Consider the following 12,768-nt stretch of genomic DNA (forward strand, 5'->3'; position numbering starts at 1 on the left):
CAGAAAGATCTCTACTACAGTCAACTTGATCTTGTCACTATCTGTATCCATCTATCTAGGGGGATGTCCAATTGTTGGTCTGGAACGTTCCAAATTGATGGAATTGAAATCGTGTGACGTGGAATTTGGTCCTATCACAGTTCTGTCAGTACCGACCAGGGAGGTGATGTGAGTAGATTCATGGCGTAATTAAACACAACAAATATGTTTCAGCTGTCATGGTTGGTTGAGATTTTTTCTTATGCAGTCAGTGCATGTGTTCAAACCCCCAATTCCCAACTATTTTTGGGGTTTGAAGGAATTCAATTCCGGAACGGTCAATCGAGCATCCCCTATGTGACTGTCTTGTCAGAAAGATCTCAACTATTGTCAACCTAATCTTGCTACTGTCTGTATCCATTATTTTATAACATATTGTCAACATCATCCTCAGTATCCTAGTGGTCTTATTCCATCTCACTCCGTCGCCGGTCCCGAAATGACCTAGTTTGTGTCAAGCGAGTGGAGGTTAAACCCCATTTCTCTCTCTCTCTCTCTCCATCTCACTCCACTAACTTCTGGGTTCATCCAAGGGGGAGACACATATTCAAATTATCTGCCCTTAATGATTGTGCTCTTTTTTATTGACCAGTAAAAAAATTTGTTAAATACAAAGGAAGTTGGTGAAGGAAGTAACTCCCATCTTGTTGCAAACTTTCTCAAAATCGAGCAAACATTGTTGTGAACGTAAACAATGAGGCTAAGACAGGTTTGATTGGTTTATAGAATCAAGCTACGATTATGGGCAGATAACTTGAACATGTGAATACCCCATGGAATGGATGGACCCAGAGGTTATTTGAGTAGACAGGAATGAGATCACTGGCGATTCGAAAAAATTCCACAGCAGAATTCAAACATAGATATTCCAGTCGATAGTCAACCACTGTAGATCTCCCCACCCAATCTGTTTTACAGAGGATTACGAAAGTCTTCTAATATCTCTGTAAAAAATGATTACCTTTAACATGTGACGTCTCATCACGCGGCGTCAATCATTGGCTCAATGGCGCGTGCATTGTTTACATAAGAAGTTCTAGTTCGGGCAGAATGGAACATCGATGTCATCCTTATCAGTGATTGTAGCGGCCTAGCGAAAATTCACTGCTGATCAGTGTGCTCCCCACCCCTACCTCCCAGTTGATAGTCAACCACTATACACCTCCCCACCCCTACCTCCCAGTTGATATACCCCTCCCCTTGTTCTGACCTAATTGTTTGCGATAGAGCGTAGGTGAAGTTGCCTGCCTGTAATAAAGATAATATACAATATTTCAGACCCTTTCTCTCCAGGCCGAATGGTTAGCGCATGCGGATTGTATCGTAAAGTCTGATATTCAGACGTGTGCGTTCTGAATCATTAGATCTGTCATTGAGTCAACTGACATGGTTTCGATTCCCTGGTTGTACATGACAAGGAGTAGACTCGCCTGTCCAACCTCGTGGGTTTTCTCCTGGTCCTTCGGTTACCTCCCACTGCTAAAGACCCCTTACACGCATGCAATTTATTGAAATAAAATTGAACCATGTTAGTCCCAAATTGACCTAGTTTGTGTTGATATGGCATTAAACCCAATTTCTCTCTCTTTCTCTCTCTCCCTCTCTTTCTCTCTCTCTCTCTCTCTCTCTCTCTCCCTTTCTCTCCAAAACTTTTTTAACATAACTTTTCTCGGTTTCAACAAGTGACACCAATCATTTATAATATAAAAAAAATAAATATTAACCTCTTAATGTATAAAGGAAGTGACTGGTGGGGGAGAGGGAGTTTGTTTGAAATTTCTAAATTGGTTATAAATGGTTAAAATTTAATAATTTAGATGCTGGGAATCAGAAATTGGCCACATAAAATTCAATGTTCTGTCGGTTCTTCAAGGCCAAGTTGCACTTTGCACTAAGACAAGTTATTTCTATTACCCCGTAGTGACTGTGTTTGACAAAGAAAAGGAAGTAGTCCCTCTCATCATGTCTCAAGTGACATTATATCTGTTTATTATATATAGCTGGGTGTTTTTTTTATGGTGGTTGAGGAATTTCAAGTGTCTGTGCCTGATTATTAATCCGACTCAACGATTCATCTAGATCTCAGTCAGTGGGTCAGGTTGTAGCCTCGGGTATGTTTAATAAACAAGGGACTTCCTTAAGCTGTGTATTTTAGGGGGCTTAGCACTGCCGCTTACTTCTCATCGAGGGTTGGGTGGTCTAGTGGTTTAACGCGTGCGTGTGAAATCATAAGGCCTGTCATTGAGTCAAGCAGTGTGGTTTTGATTCCCAGCTTGTACGTGACATGGAGAAGGTTCACCTGTCCAAGATTGTGGAATTTTTCCAGGTCCTCTGGTTTCCTCCCCGGACATGTGAAAATCGGGCATAATATTCAGTGATTTTTCTTTCTTGCATTGGTCCTTGCCAGGTCCTCCATCCTGCTCCCTATCCTGTAACTACATTGGAGAACTCCAGATGAAGTTTCTCGGCCAACGCAGGGATCGAACACAGGAGGCCTTACTCAGAGCCCTGCAGCTTCCACTGCTATGTAGATTTCCAAAATCAAAGGATGACCACACTTCTGAATTAAATCTGGACCAATGACTTATTCCTGACGACTCTGATGAAACTGGTGCGGGTGCTCACCACTGAATAGATTTCCCAAGTCAAAGACATTTATCCATTATATTAAGGCTATGTCTGTTTAAAAAGTTTCTACATGTATTTATTTGTATCTGCTAAACCAGCTGTTTGTTATTTTAAAAAAAAACAACTCTGCGTCTGCTTTCTATTACTTCAAATGTTCGACTCAGATGTGGTGTGTACGATATTAATACACTTAACACTGCGCTGTTTGCTGCTCGTACAAGCACACACAGCAATGGTTTTTTAATGAAGATTATTTTTAAGAAAACATTAGTTTTGACACTATATGTATGGCAATTATAATAATTATGTTTTAAAACGGAGCACTGAGTGACTTGATTTCCTTCTTTCCTCTACTAAAAAAAAATCTATGCATTTAAAAAAAATGGTAAACAGATGCGTGACAGTGGATAAGGCTGTTAAGAGCTGTACATTGATAATTTTACTGGCTCAAAACTACATTGTTAATGGGGGAGGGGGGTGGTGGATGGCCGAATTGTTAGCACGTGCACGCTGTATCATTAGGTCTGTTGTTGAGTCGACTGGCGGGGTTTCGATTCCCGGGTTGTACGTGACAAAGAGTAGGGTCGCCTGTCCAACCTTGTGGATTTTCTCTGTGTCCTCCGGTTTCCTCCCATTGCTAAAGACCCCTATGTGCAAACGAATTATTAAAATAAAATTAAACCATATGTTAGTCCCATAATGACCTAGTTGTGTCAAGTGGACATTAAACCCCATTTCTCTCTTTCTGTTGGAAACTACAATATTGTGAAAGTTGAATCTCTAAAAGGTACATCAGTCCAAAAATTACCAAGATATAATTTGAAACTTTTTCAACATTTGGCACCTAGCAGTTGATCACGTGCCTAAGTGGATAAGACGCTGGCTCGCTAGCCTGGAGGTCAGGTGTTCGATCCCTGCATTGGCCAAGAAAGTTAATCCAGATTTTCCGGCGTGATTTCCCCTTGTTAGTGATGCAGGATGAAGGGCCTCACAAGGAGAAGAAAAACCGAGGTCCCGTGTATATATTGGAATGCACGTAAAAGATTCCCTGGCAGTTGGAATTCGATATAAGAGTAGGCAATAGTGCCGCTGCCCGGGCAAAATTTCCCTCATAGCACATTGTATGGCGTATGCCCGTCTTCATTAGCCCAGTATAGGAGCAGAACTGTAGGACGTTAAACCCCATTTCATTTCATTTGGCACCATGCAGACAATATAGAGATAGGATATGGTCACCATAGACCAGGTTTTGCAGGGGGTGTCTCTGTTTCATCCAATTTACCATTGATATTTCCCTGTAACCGGCCGAAATGCAGCGAAGAAGCAAACCTGGAAAGCGAGGCTTACCGGGTGCACAAACTCATTTACCTAGACTTACTGCTACATTATGTAAGATTTAGATAAAGAGCTGGCCGATCTTGATATAATAGTTCAAAAACAGATAACGTAAAATGAATATAATTGAAAATGTCATTACTTTATTCTGAGAGAAGTTGGGAGATGTAGGGTAGATTGTTTATTATCATAGCAATGGAACTGGACAAACGAGACTTAGTCTTGATTATCCATTTTATTGTTAAATTTGTAAATTGTGGAGGTATTCTAGTCCATTCGAATCTCTGCCTTCTTTAAAGGAGTTACATCTCTTACATAATATATTTTTAAAGGAGTTACATCTCTTACATAATATAAATCTTGAGTATCCATTTTATTGTTAAATTTGTAAATCTTGTGGGTATTCTAGTCCATTCGAATCTTGGCCATCTTTAAAAGAGTTACAGCTCTTACATAATACATCTTTAATAGTTTCCTCATCTGATATCATTCCTGAATTAAAAACAGTACTTGTTAGTCTTGAAATGACTATAGGAAAGTGTCAGTGTAATTTCAATACCTTCTTTGTGTCTCATAGTAAGTAATTATTATAAACCGTTCTAACACATGACCACTGTTCTTGCACTTAATTAGATGCTTAATGTGTGGTAGAAATCATACCATCTTAAAGTTTAAATGGCTTTACAACTTCATTAAATGTGGTTGTATATTGCTGTAGGTCATTAGCCGAGAAAGTTCATCCAGATTTTCCGGCGTGGTTCCCCCTTGTCAGTGATGCAGGACGGAGATCCTGACAAGGACAGCTGTCTAGTCCTTCGGATGAGACGAAAAACCGAGGTCCTGTGTATACATTGGAATGCACGTAAAAGATCCCTTGGCAGTTGGAATTCGATATATGAGTAGGCAATAGTGCCGCTGCCCGGGCAAAATTTCCCTCATAGCACACTGTATGGCGTATGCCCGTCTTCATTAACCCAGCATAGGAGCAGAAAAGTAGGATGTTAAACCCCATTTCATTTCAATTAATTTCATGTCATTTCATTTTGCTGTAGGTCCGCCTGTGATCCACAATTTTTTGTGAACACTCTACAATCTACATTTATTATCTGATTTTTTTTTAATTGTAAAAGCCTATTGAATTTTAACAATTTCCGTTGATCACGTCTAGAGTTATGGCCCTTTTTTTAACTTTGTGGAACCTTGTGGATGCTCTACTGACTAAAGTTGTCATCCGATCTGTATTTAGTTTATATGCATTTACTTTGTTGAACGTTGTGAACACTCTAATGACAAATGTTATTACCGGTATCCAATCAATATTAAATTTAAATGCATTAATTTGAATTAGTAGAACGAAGAAGCAGCCTATTGAATTTCAACATTTTAGATTTATTACTTTGTATATGATTTAGAAATTGATGAACATCTGGCGAGAGGAATTGATATTCAGTTTGTCTTGACAAATCTACTTTTTGTCTTATTTCAGGTTTAAAGGCCTCGGAAAGTGAATTAGAAAAATTGAAATGTCCGAAGTGTGATTTCCAAGCATATTATCCTCAACAGTTTCAGGAACATATCGGAACGCATACAGAAGCTATTCATAAATGTAAATGTTGTAATTTTAACAGTTTTGATCGAGATGAACTGCTCACACATTTTAAGGTAAGATTTGCGGTTTATTTTATTATTTTAGTTTGATTTGTCATTAGTTTTATTATTTTAGTCCACAATTTCTTTTCATCAGATTGACTGGAAATTGATACATATTGTTCATGTTCTTTAAAAGAAGAAGCCTATTGATATTTTCTGTCAGAGTTATCTTTCTTGATAAGTTATTTCATTTCACAAAAAGAATACATATGTGACAACCTTTATGAACTGCTCTGATGGCATTGCTGCGGTGTTGCATATGTTTCATTGGCTGGCAACCTATTTTTTTAAAATTTAAATAAGGAAAAACATTATTAATATTAGTCTCCTTGAGCAGCTAGGCTTTAAAAATTATTTTTGTTTAAATTTATTTTGTGAATCTGCCCACATAATATGGTTATGTTTGTTTGTGCTGGAAATATTCAAAACATATTTATTTAGTAAACCTCTGAACTCTTACAGTTAATTTTAGCTCTCAGAAAAGGTTTTCATATTTCTTATCAATTTATTTTTTCGCAGACTCGGCACTTTTTCTTCTTTCATTTTCTCCAAAAAAGTTTTATGAAATAATTTATAAAATATTTGAATGTTTTTAGTTTAGTTGGTACAAGTAAAACAGAAAGCAATTTTAACATATTTCAACTGTGACAACATATTTTATCCATTTCCGAACCTGGTACTTTCTCCATTTACGTTATTTCTAGGCTGATCTTTTGGACTGAGTTAAATGTATTTTGTATGTAGTTATCATGAACTAGGTGGGTGTGACCAGTGAGGGTATAAGGGTGGGTGTGTCTCGTGTGTATATACGTATGGTATTTATATTGTATACTATTAAACTTTGTTTACTTCTCAACTCAACACATTGTTGCAGTTTGGATGACTGGACAAGAGATGTTAAAGGAGAATAGTCTCTAACTCAGAGAGAGAAATGGGGTTTACCGTCCACTCGACACAAACTAGGTCATTTCGAGACTAATGCATGGTTCAATCTTATTTCAATAATTCGCAAAGGACCTGGCAAGAGACAATGTATAGTCATTAGGATGCAACAAAAAACTGGTCTAATGTACACATTGGCATGCGCGTAAAAGAAACTTTGACAGTTGTCCGTAGTGCCGTTGTCCGGCCAAAATTTCCATCATTATAGCACACTATATGGCATATGGCTGTCTTCATTTGCCCAATCAGTGCAGAACAGTAGGACGTTAAATCCCATTTCATTGATATCAAGTATTACCTAGTTATGATTCAGTTATGAAAGTGTCTAGTGTGCAGTATATTATGAAAGCTATGTATAATACAAAGGTTATAGAGTATATTTATATGTGATATTTATGACAGGTATTAACACATTGACCTTTAGTAGTTATACCATGATGTCAAAATACAGGAATTTCATTTGATACATTACACCTTAAAGAGCCTGTCTTATTGATGTGAAATCACACTCGATTGACTATTTAAAATATTGCAATAATAGCAGCAGGTTTCATCTGATTTGGTTGACATTAATAAATACATAAATAGTCCTCTTGATAAAAAAAAAATAATTACAATATTGCTTTATGAGAAAAGGTTGCCATGCAGTTGTCATGGAGGTTAATGCAGTATGGTTGTCATGGTTTATTGACCTATTGCAGTTGTCATAGAGTTTATCATAGTTTATTGACCTATTGCAGTAGTCATAGAGGTTAATGCAGTACGGTTGTCATGGTTTGACCTTTTGCAGTTGTCATAGAGTTTATCATAGTTTATTGACCTATTGCAGTAGTCATAGAGGTTAATGCAGTATGGTTGTCATGGTTTATTGACCTTTTGCAGTTGTCATATAGAGGTTAATGCAGTATGGTTGTCATGATTTATTGACCTATTGCAGTGGTCATATAGAGGTTAATGCAGTACATTGTCATAGTTTATCAACCTATTGCAGTTGCCATATAGAGGTAACACATTACAGTTGTCTTGGTTTATTAATCTATTACAATTGTCATAGCGATTAAAACAGTACTATTGTCATGGTTTATTGACTTACTGCGTTGACATATCATAAAACTTAATTTAAATGTTGCTATAAACGACTGAATATTTCATTTAATTGGGAATCTCTGCAAACTGCAATATTGTACAAAGTCAAATCTCTAAAAGAAATATCAGTCCAAATATGGTTCAATTCCATTCACAAGTTACAAAAACATCATGAATTTGTTTTTTTAAACAATATTGAATGGTATTAAGAAACAGGCATAGCCAATATGACCTCTCTTCTAGATACATAAATAAATATGGATATATAAAAGAAATAAGTGAGGAAACAACAAAACAATGCGATGAATACTAAGACTTGATCAACAGGGGGGGGGGTGGATGGCCGAATGGTTAACACGCGCGCGCTGTATCATACGGTCTGTCTGACTGTCATTGAGTCAACTGGCGGGGTTTCGATTCCCCTGTTGTACATGACAAGGAGTAGGGTTGCCTGGCCAACCTCTTGGGTTTTCTCCGGGTCCTCCGGTTTCCTCCCACTGCTAAAGACCCCTACGCGCAAGCAAATTATTGAAATGAAAAAAATTAAACCATATGTTAGTCCCGAAATGACCTAGTTTGTGTCAAGTGGACGTTAAACCCCATTTCTCTCTCTCTCACTTGATCAACAATTGAAACTTTTTGCAACATTCTGCCTACTCTTTTAGACAATATAAACTAACCTAGCCCCACCTATAAGTGTTTGGTAAAATCTGTTTTAATCTGATTAATTCCAAGCCAAGAGATAATCTAATTCTTTTCTTAATAAAATGTTAAATAATCAGTTTGAGTCAATTTGATCTTGGATAAAGCCGTGATCGAGATTGGTGACATTAGTTTGAAATGATTCCAGGTATTCTGTTGTGATTCCAGATATTCTGTAGTGATTCCGGGTAGTCTGTAGTGATTTCAGGTAGTCCGTAGCGATTTCAGGTAGTCCGTAGCGAGTCCGTAGCGATTTCAGGTAGTCCGTAGCGATTTCAGGTAGTCTGTGGTGATTTCAGGTAGTGATTCCAGGTATTCTGTAGCAATTCCAGGTAGTCTGTAGCGATTCCAGGTAACTGGGGCCTGTTTCACGAAATTTTAAATAAGATAAAATCCAAATTTTAGTAATTTGATTGGATGATATTAGATTGATTTTAGTGCTTAGCCAATCCAAATGGAAGTATCTACTAAAATTTGGATTTTATCTTTAGTTAAGATTTCAAGAAACAGGACCCAGGTCTTATGCACAAGAGAAATCTGAATTATTTTTTTTGGACCAAAGGGTATCTGTTGTTCTTTAATATATTTGAACTACAATCAATGGATCTAATATTCTGGGTAATAAAACATTATTCATAATGATCAAATCTAATAGGAATTACTGTCCCATAAATCATATATAGTTACAGGAATCAGACCAGACTATTGCTGCTACAACGTTTGATCTTAATCGTACAAATTGGACAATTTAATATAATATCGTCCATTTCTCACCGGTGGCCTGGGTTTATTGCCACTAATAAATTATTTGGACTGTTTTTCATTGTATTTTGACTGGTGTTTGGACAGTAGTTTGACCCATATTACAATCAGCTGATCATACTAAACTCTGTCTGTCTGTCTGCAACTAGCTTCTCTTGAGAACAGACACTAAGCTAGTTGACAGACATTTTAATTCTTTAATCGATATTTTAGTGGAAAACACTAAGTATACTTCCCAAATTATTTCGCTTCCATTTAATTAAACATACATTATGCAAGAGCTAATAATATGTCTATTGCTGGTCTTTCTTTAGGCCTGAAATGTTATCTAAATTATTAATTAGACATTAATTAACTTATCTAGACCATAATCAACTCTAGATGGCATCGCTAGCCTGCGATCTTAAGTGGATTGTTAGCCGATTTACTGCATAACTTTCCTTCTCGATTAAATGATTAAATGTATAATCAAGACTATGCTGTTTATCGTACTGACTTTAGTAATGATGACCGAGGCTAGGCAGAAATTTCATTCGCTTAGTTTTCGGTTCATAGTGGATCAATTTGAATGAAATTTTCAGCAAATTGCCTTTACATTATCTAGTTTTTAATTATTATAATGAGAACTGCCATCTCTTTATCTTATCTCCCATAATGTATCTTTAAATTGATATTGAAATGGTTTAATCAATGTGAAATGGTATAGAACCGCATTACAAACAGTATACTTATTTTTTAACCCTTGTCGGTGCACGTTGTGAGAATCACATAGCAGATAACAAGGGGTCCATATGGACCCCAGTTATAAATCAAAGTTTTTGCGTACAAATATATTTGAATTAAAAGGCAGCGGTTTAGTTTTTATTTGTATTCATATTTGACAATTGAAAAACAACTAAATTATTATACAAAAACATTTTAGTGACATTTTGGAAAAGATTTAATAATCCTCACAAAATTGCTACTTTGTGTACTATGTGATAAAGAGGTCAAATGGCAATTAACGCTTGATACAAAAACCATTGAATATTTGGAATTTATCATTTAATTTTTGGTATTTGTAACATGCAGATGTTAAAAGAGAGAATACTCTGGCATACGCAATATGGTATCAGGCAGCAAAAACATTAGCAAAATCCCTACTGTGAGTTGTAAGTTAGGGGTCCAATTGGACCCCTTGTTCCCTTCAAGTGTTGGGCCTGATTTGCATGTAACAGAACTCTGCATGTGGGAAGCAGATGAATACCAAACTCTTCGCTACGTGTAAAAATGTATAGGAGACAAAGTCACTAAATTTCAGAAAGCAGTGCCCAGTAGTTATTACAAAACACTATAAAACATGTGCATGGGGTCCACAGAGACCCCACGTGCACCGACAAGGGTTAATATGGCTGTCATTGAGGGCAGAGATCTATTCTCAGAGTAGATAATTCTCTGTGTGCTGAATGTCACCTGGTGTGATGAATAGAATAGATGGGGGCAGTAACACCGCTGCCTGGGCAAAATTTCAGTCATAGCACACTGTATGAGGTATATGTCCATCTTCATTAGCCCAGTCAGTGCAGAACAGTATGCCGTTAAACCCCACTAGTTTATTTGGATAATTATAGTACAACTTGAGGTGTTGCTGATAGATCATGTTTTATCAATAAAATTTCTTTGTTCTCTAAATATAGAAATATTCTTTCCACCATTCTTGTGTTGTGTGTCACCATTTTAAACAGATGGAAACAGACCGGTTATTTTCTCTATTACGAGGAAAAAAAGTTTTTAAAAAGCTGAAACACGACACTTGTCATTTTTTTTTTTTTTCCCTTGAAGGGAATCTGTCTTCGTTCCACAAAAAACTTACAACATCTGGTGTCCCTGGAATTCTCCGCCTACAAGAGGTCAAAGGTCAAATCATATTACATTTATCTACATGTATACATCCTGGTTACCATGACCTTGAAGACAAAATGGAAAAACTTTTCGAGTTTAGAAATAAAATGTGTTGACAAATCTGGAGAAAAAGTTGACTGGATGACGAGTGTATCTCATGGTCATCTACATGCATAAATCTTTGTCTGGTTTCCACAGTTAGCACGTGCATGCTGTATCATAAGGTCTGTCATTGGGTCAACTGGCGCGGTTTTGATTCCCGGTTGTACTTGACAAGGAGTAGGGTCGCCTGTCCAACCTTGTGGGTTTTCTCCGGTTTCCTCCCACTGCTAAAGACCCCTACGGGCAAGCTAATTAGTGAAATAAAGTTGAACAATGTGTTAGTCCCGAAATGACCTAGTTTGTGTCGAGTGGACTTTAAACCCAATTTCTCTCTCTCTCTCTCTGGTTTCCACAAAATGTCTGTGGCATTGTGTCTTTCTGTTGTCTGTCAACTTTTAGATTTTCCTTACTTCTACTTAACTTGTAGATTTTCCTTACTACTCAATTTTTAGATTGTCCTTACTTCTGCTCAACTTACAGATTTCCCTTACTTCTACTTATTTTTTAGATTTTCCTTAGTACTCAATTTTTAGATTTTCCTTAGTACTCAATTTTTAGATGTTCCTTACTTCTATTCAGCTGTTTAAATGATTATGTGGGTATAAATTCCTTGATTCCTTATAAGGAGGTCAATAAGCTGACCTTGGTGGGGAAAATGTTAGACATTTTGGATTTGAATTACAGCCTGGGGCTGGGAAAAACCTTTGGAATTTTTACAATCTTATCCTAGCTCGTTCAAGGTGGATACAGACAGAGCTGGCTAAGGTGTACCTAGTTGTTCAATAAACCTATATCCATGCTTCTTTGCTGTTCGTGTAAGAAAAAAAATTGATTTCCAGAGATAAGATCAAAGTTTTAAAAACATATAAAAAGAAATGTTTGTTCACATAATCAGTCATATTATAGGCTTTGCAGTAAACAATAAGTGTCCAAGACCAAAGTTGTAAAAACAATAAAACCATTCAAAATAAAACTGTGCTTTGTGATAAGCTCTGACTTTATCGAAGTATTGCTATATTATTGCAATACAATTTTTGATCGCAATACACAGCCCTGTTATTTTGGCTTCAAATGTTATTCAATTATCATTTAGACATTTATTCATAAGCTTATACGTGACAAGGAGTAGGGTCGCCTGTCCAACCTCATGGGTTTTCTCTGGGTCCTCCGGTTTCCTCCCACTGCTAAAGACCCTTACGCGCAATTGAATTATTGAAATAAAATTAAACCATATGTTAGTCCTGAAATGACCTAGTCTATAGTAGTGGGTGGACCCGGAGAAAATCCACGAGGTTGGACAGGTGACCCTACTCCTTTTCACGTACAACCGGGGATTCGAAAACCACGCCAGTTGACTCAATGACAGACCTTATGATACAGCGTGCACGTGCTAACCATTTAGCCATCCACCCCCCCTAGTGTGCTCTGTATCAAAAGATCTGTCATTGAGTCAACTGGTGTGGTTTTGATTCCCCGGTCCTACTTGACAAGGAGTAGGGTCGTCTGTCCAACCTCGTGAGTTTTTCTCCTGTTTCCTCCCACTATAAAGACTCCTATGTGCAAGTGTGAAATGAAATTAAACTAAATGTTACTCCCGAAATGATCTATTTTGTGTCGAGTGGGCATTAAACCCCATTTCTC

At 37.1% G+C, this 12,768-nt stretch overlaps 1 protein-coding gene across 1 annotated transcript in view; it reads left to right on the plus strand.

The window, feature by feature from the left end:
- LOC126810381 (zinc finger protein 260) overlaps positions 1 to 12,768 on the plus strand; it is a 49,563-nt gene that overhangs the window by 20,716 nt on the left and 16,079 nt on the right. The window contains exon 5 of the mRNA XM_056098435.1: positions 5,489 to 5,664. Coding sequence (XP_055954410.1) covers positions 5,489 to 5,664 — 176 coding nt within the window. The remainder of the gene's footprint in view (positions 1 to 5,488; positions 5,665 to 12,768) is intronic.

This window comes from Patella vulgata, chromosome 2 (genome assembly GCF_932274485.2).
Source record: "Patella vulgata chromosome 2, xgPatVulg1.2, whole genome shotgun sequence".
NCBI classification, from domain to species: domain Eukaryota; kingdom Metazoa; phylum Mollusca; class Gastropoda; family Patellidae; genus Patella; species Patella vulgata.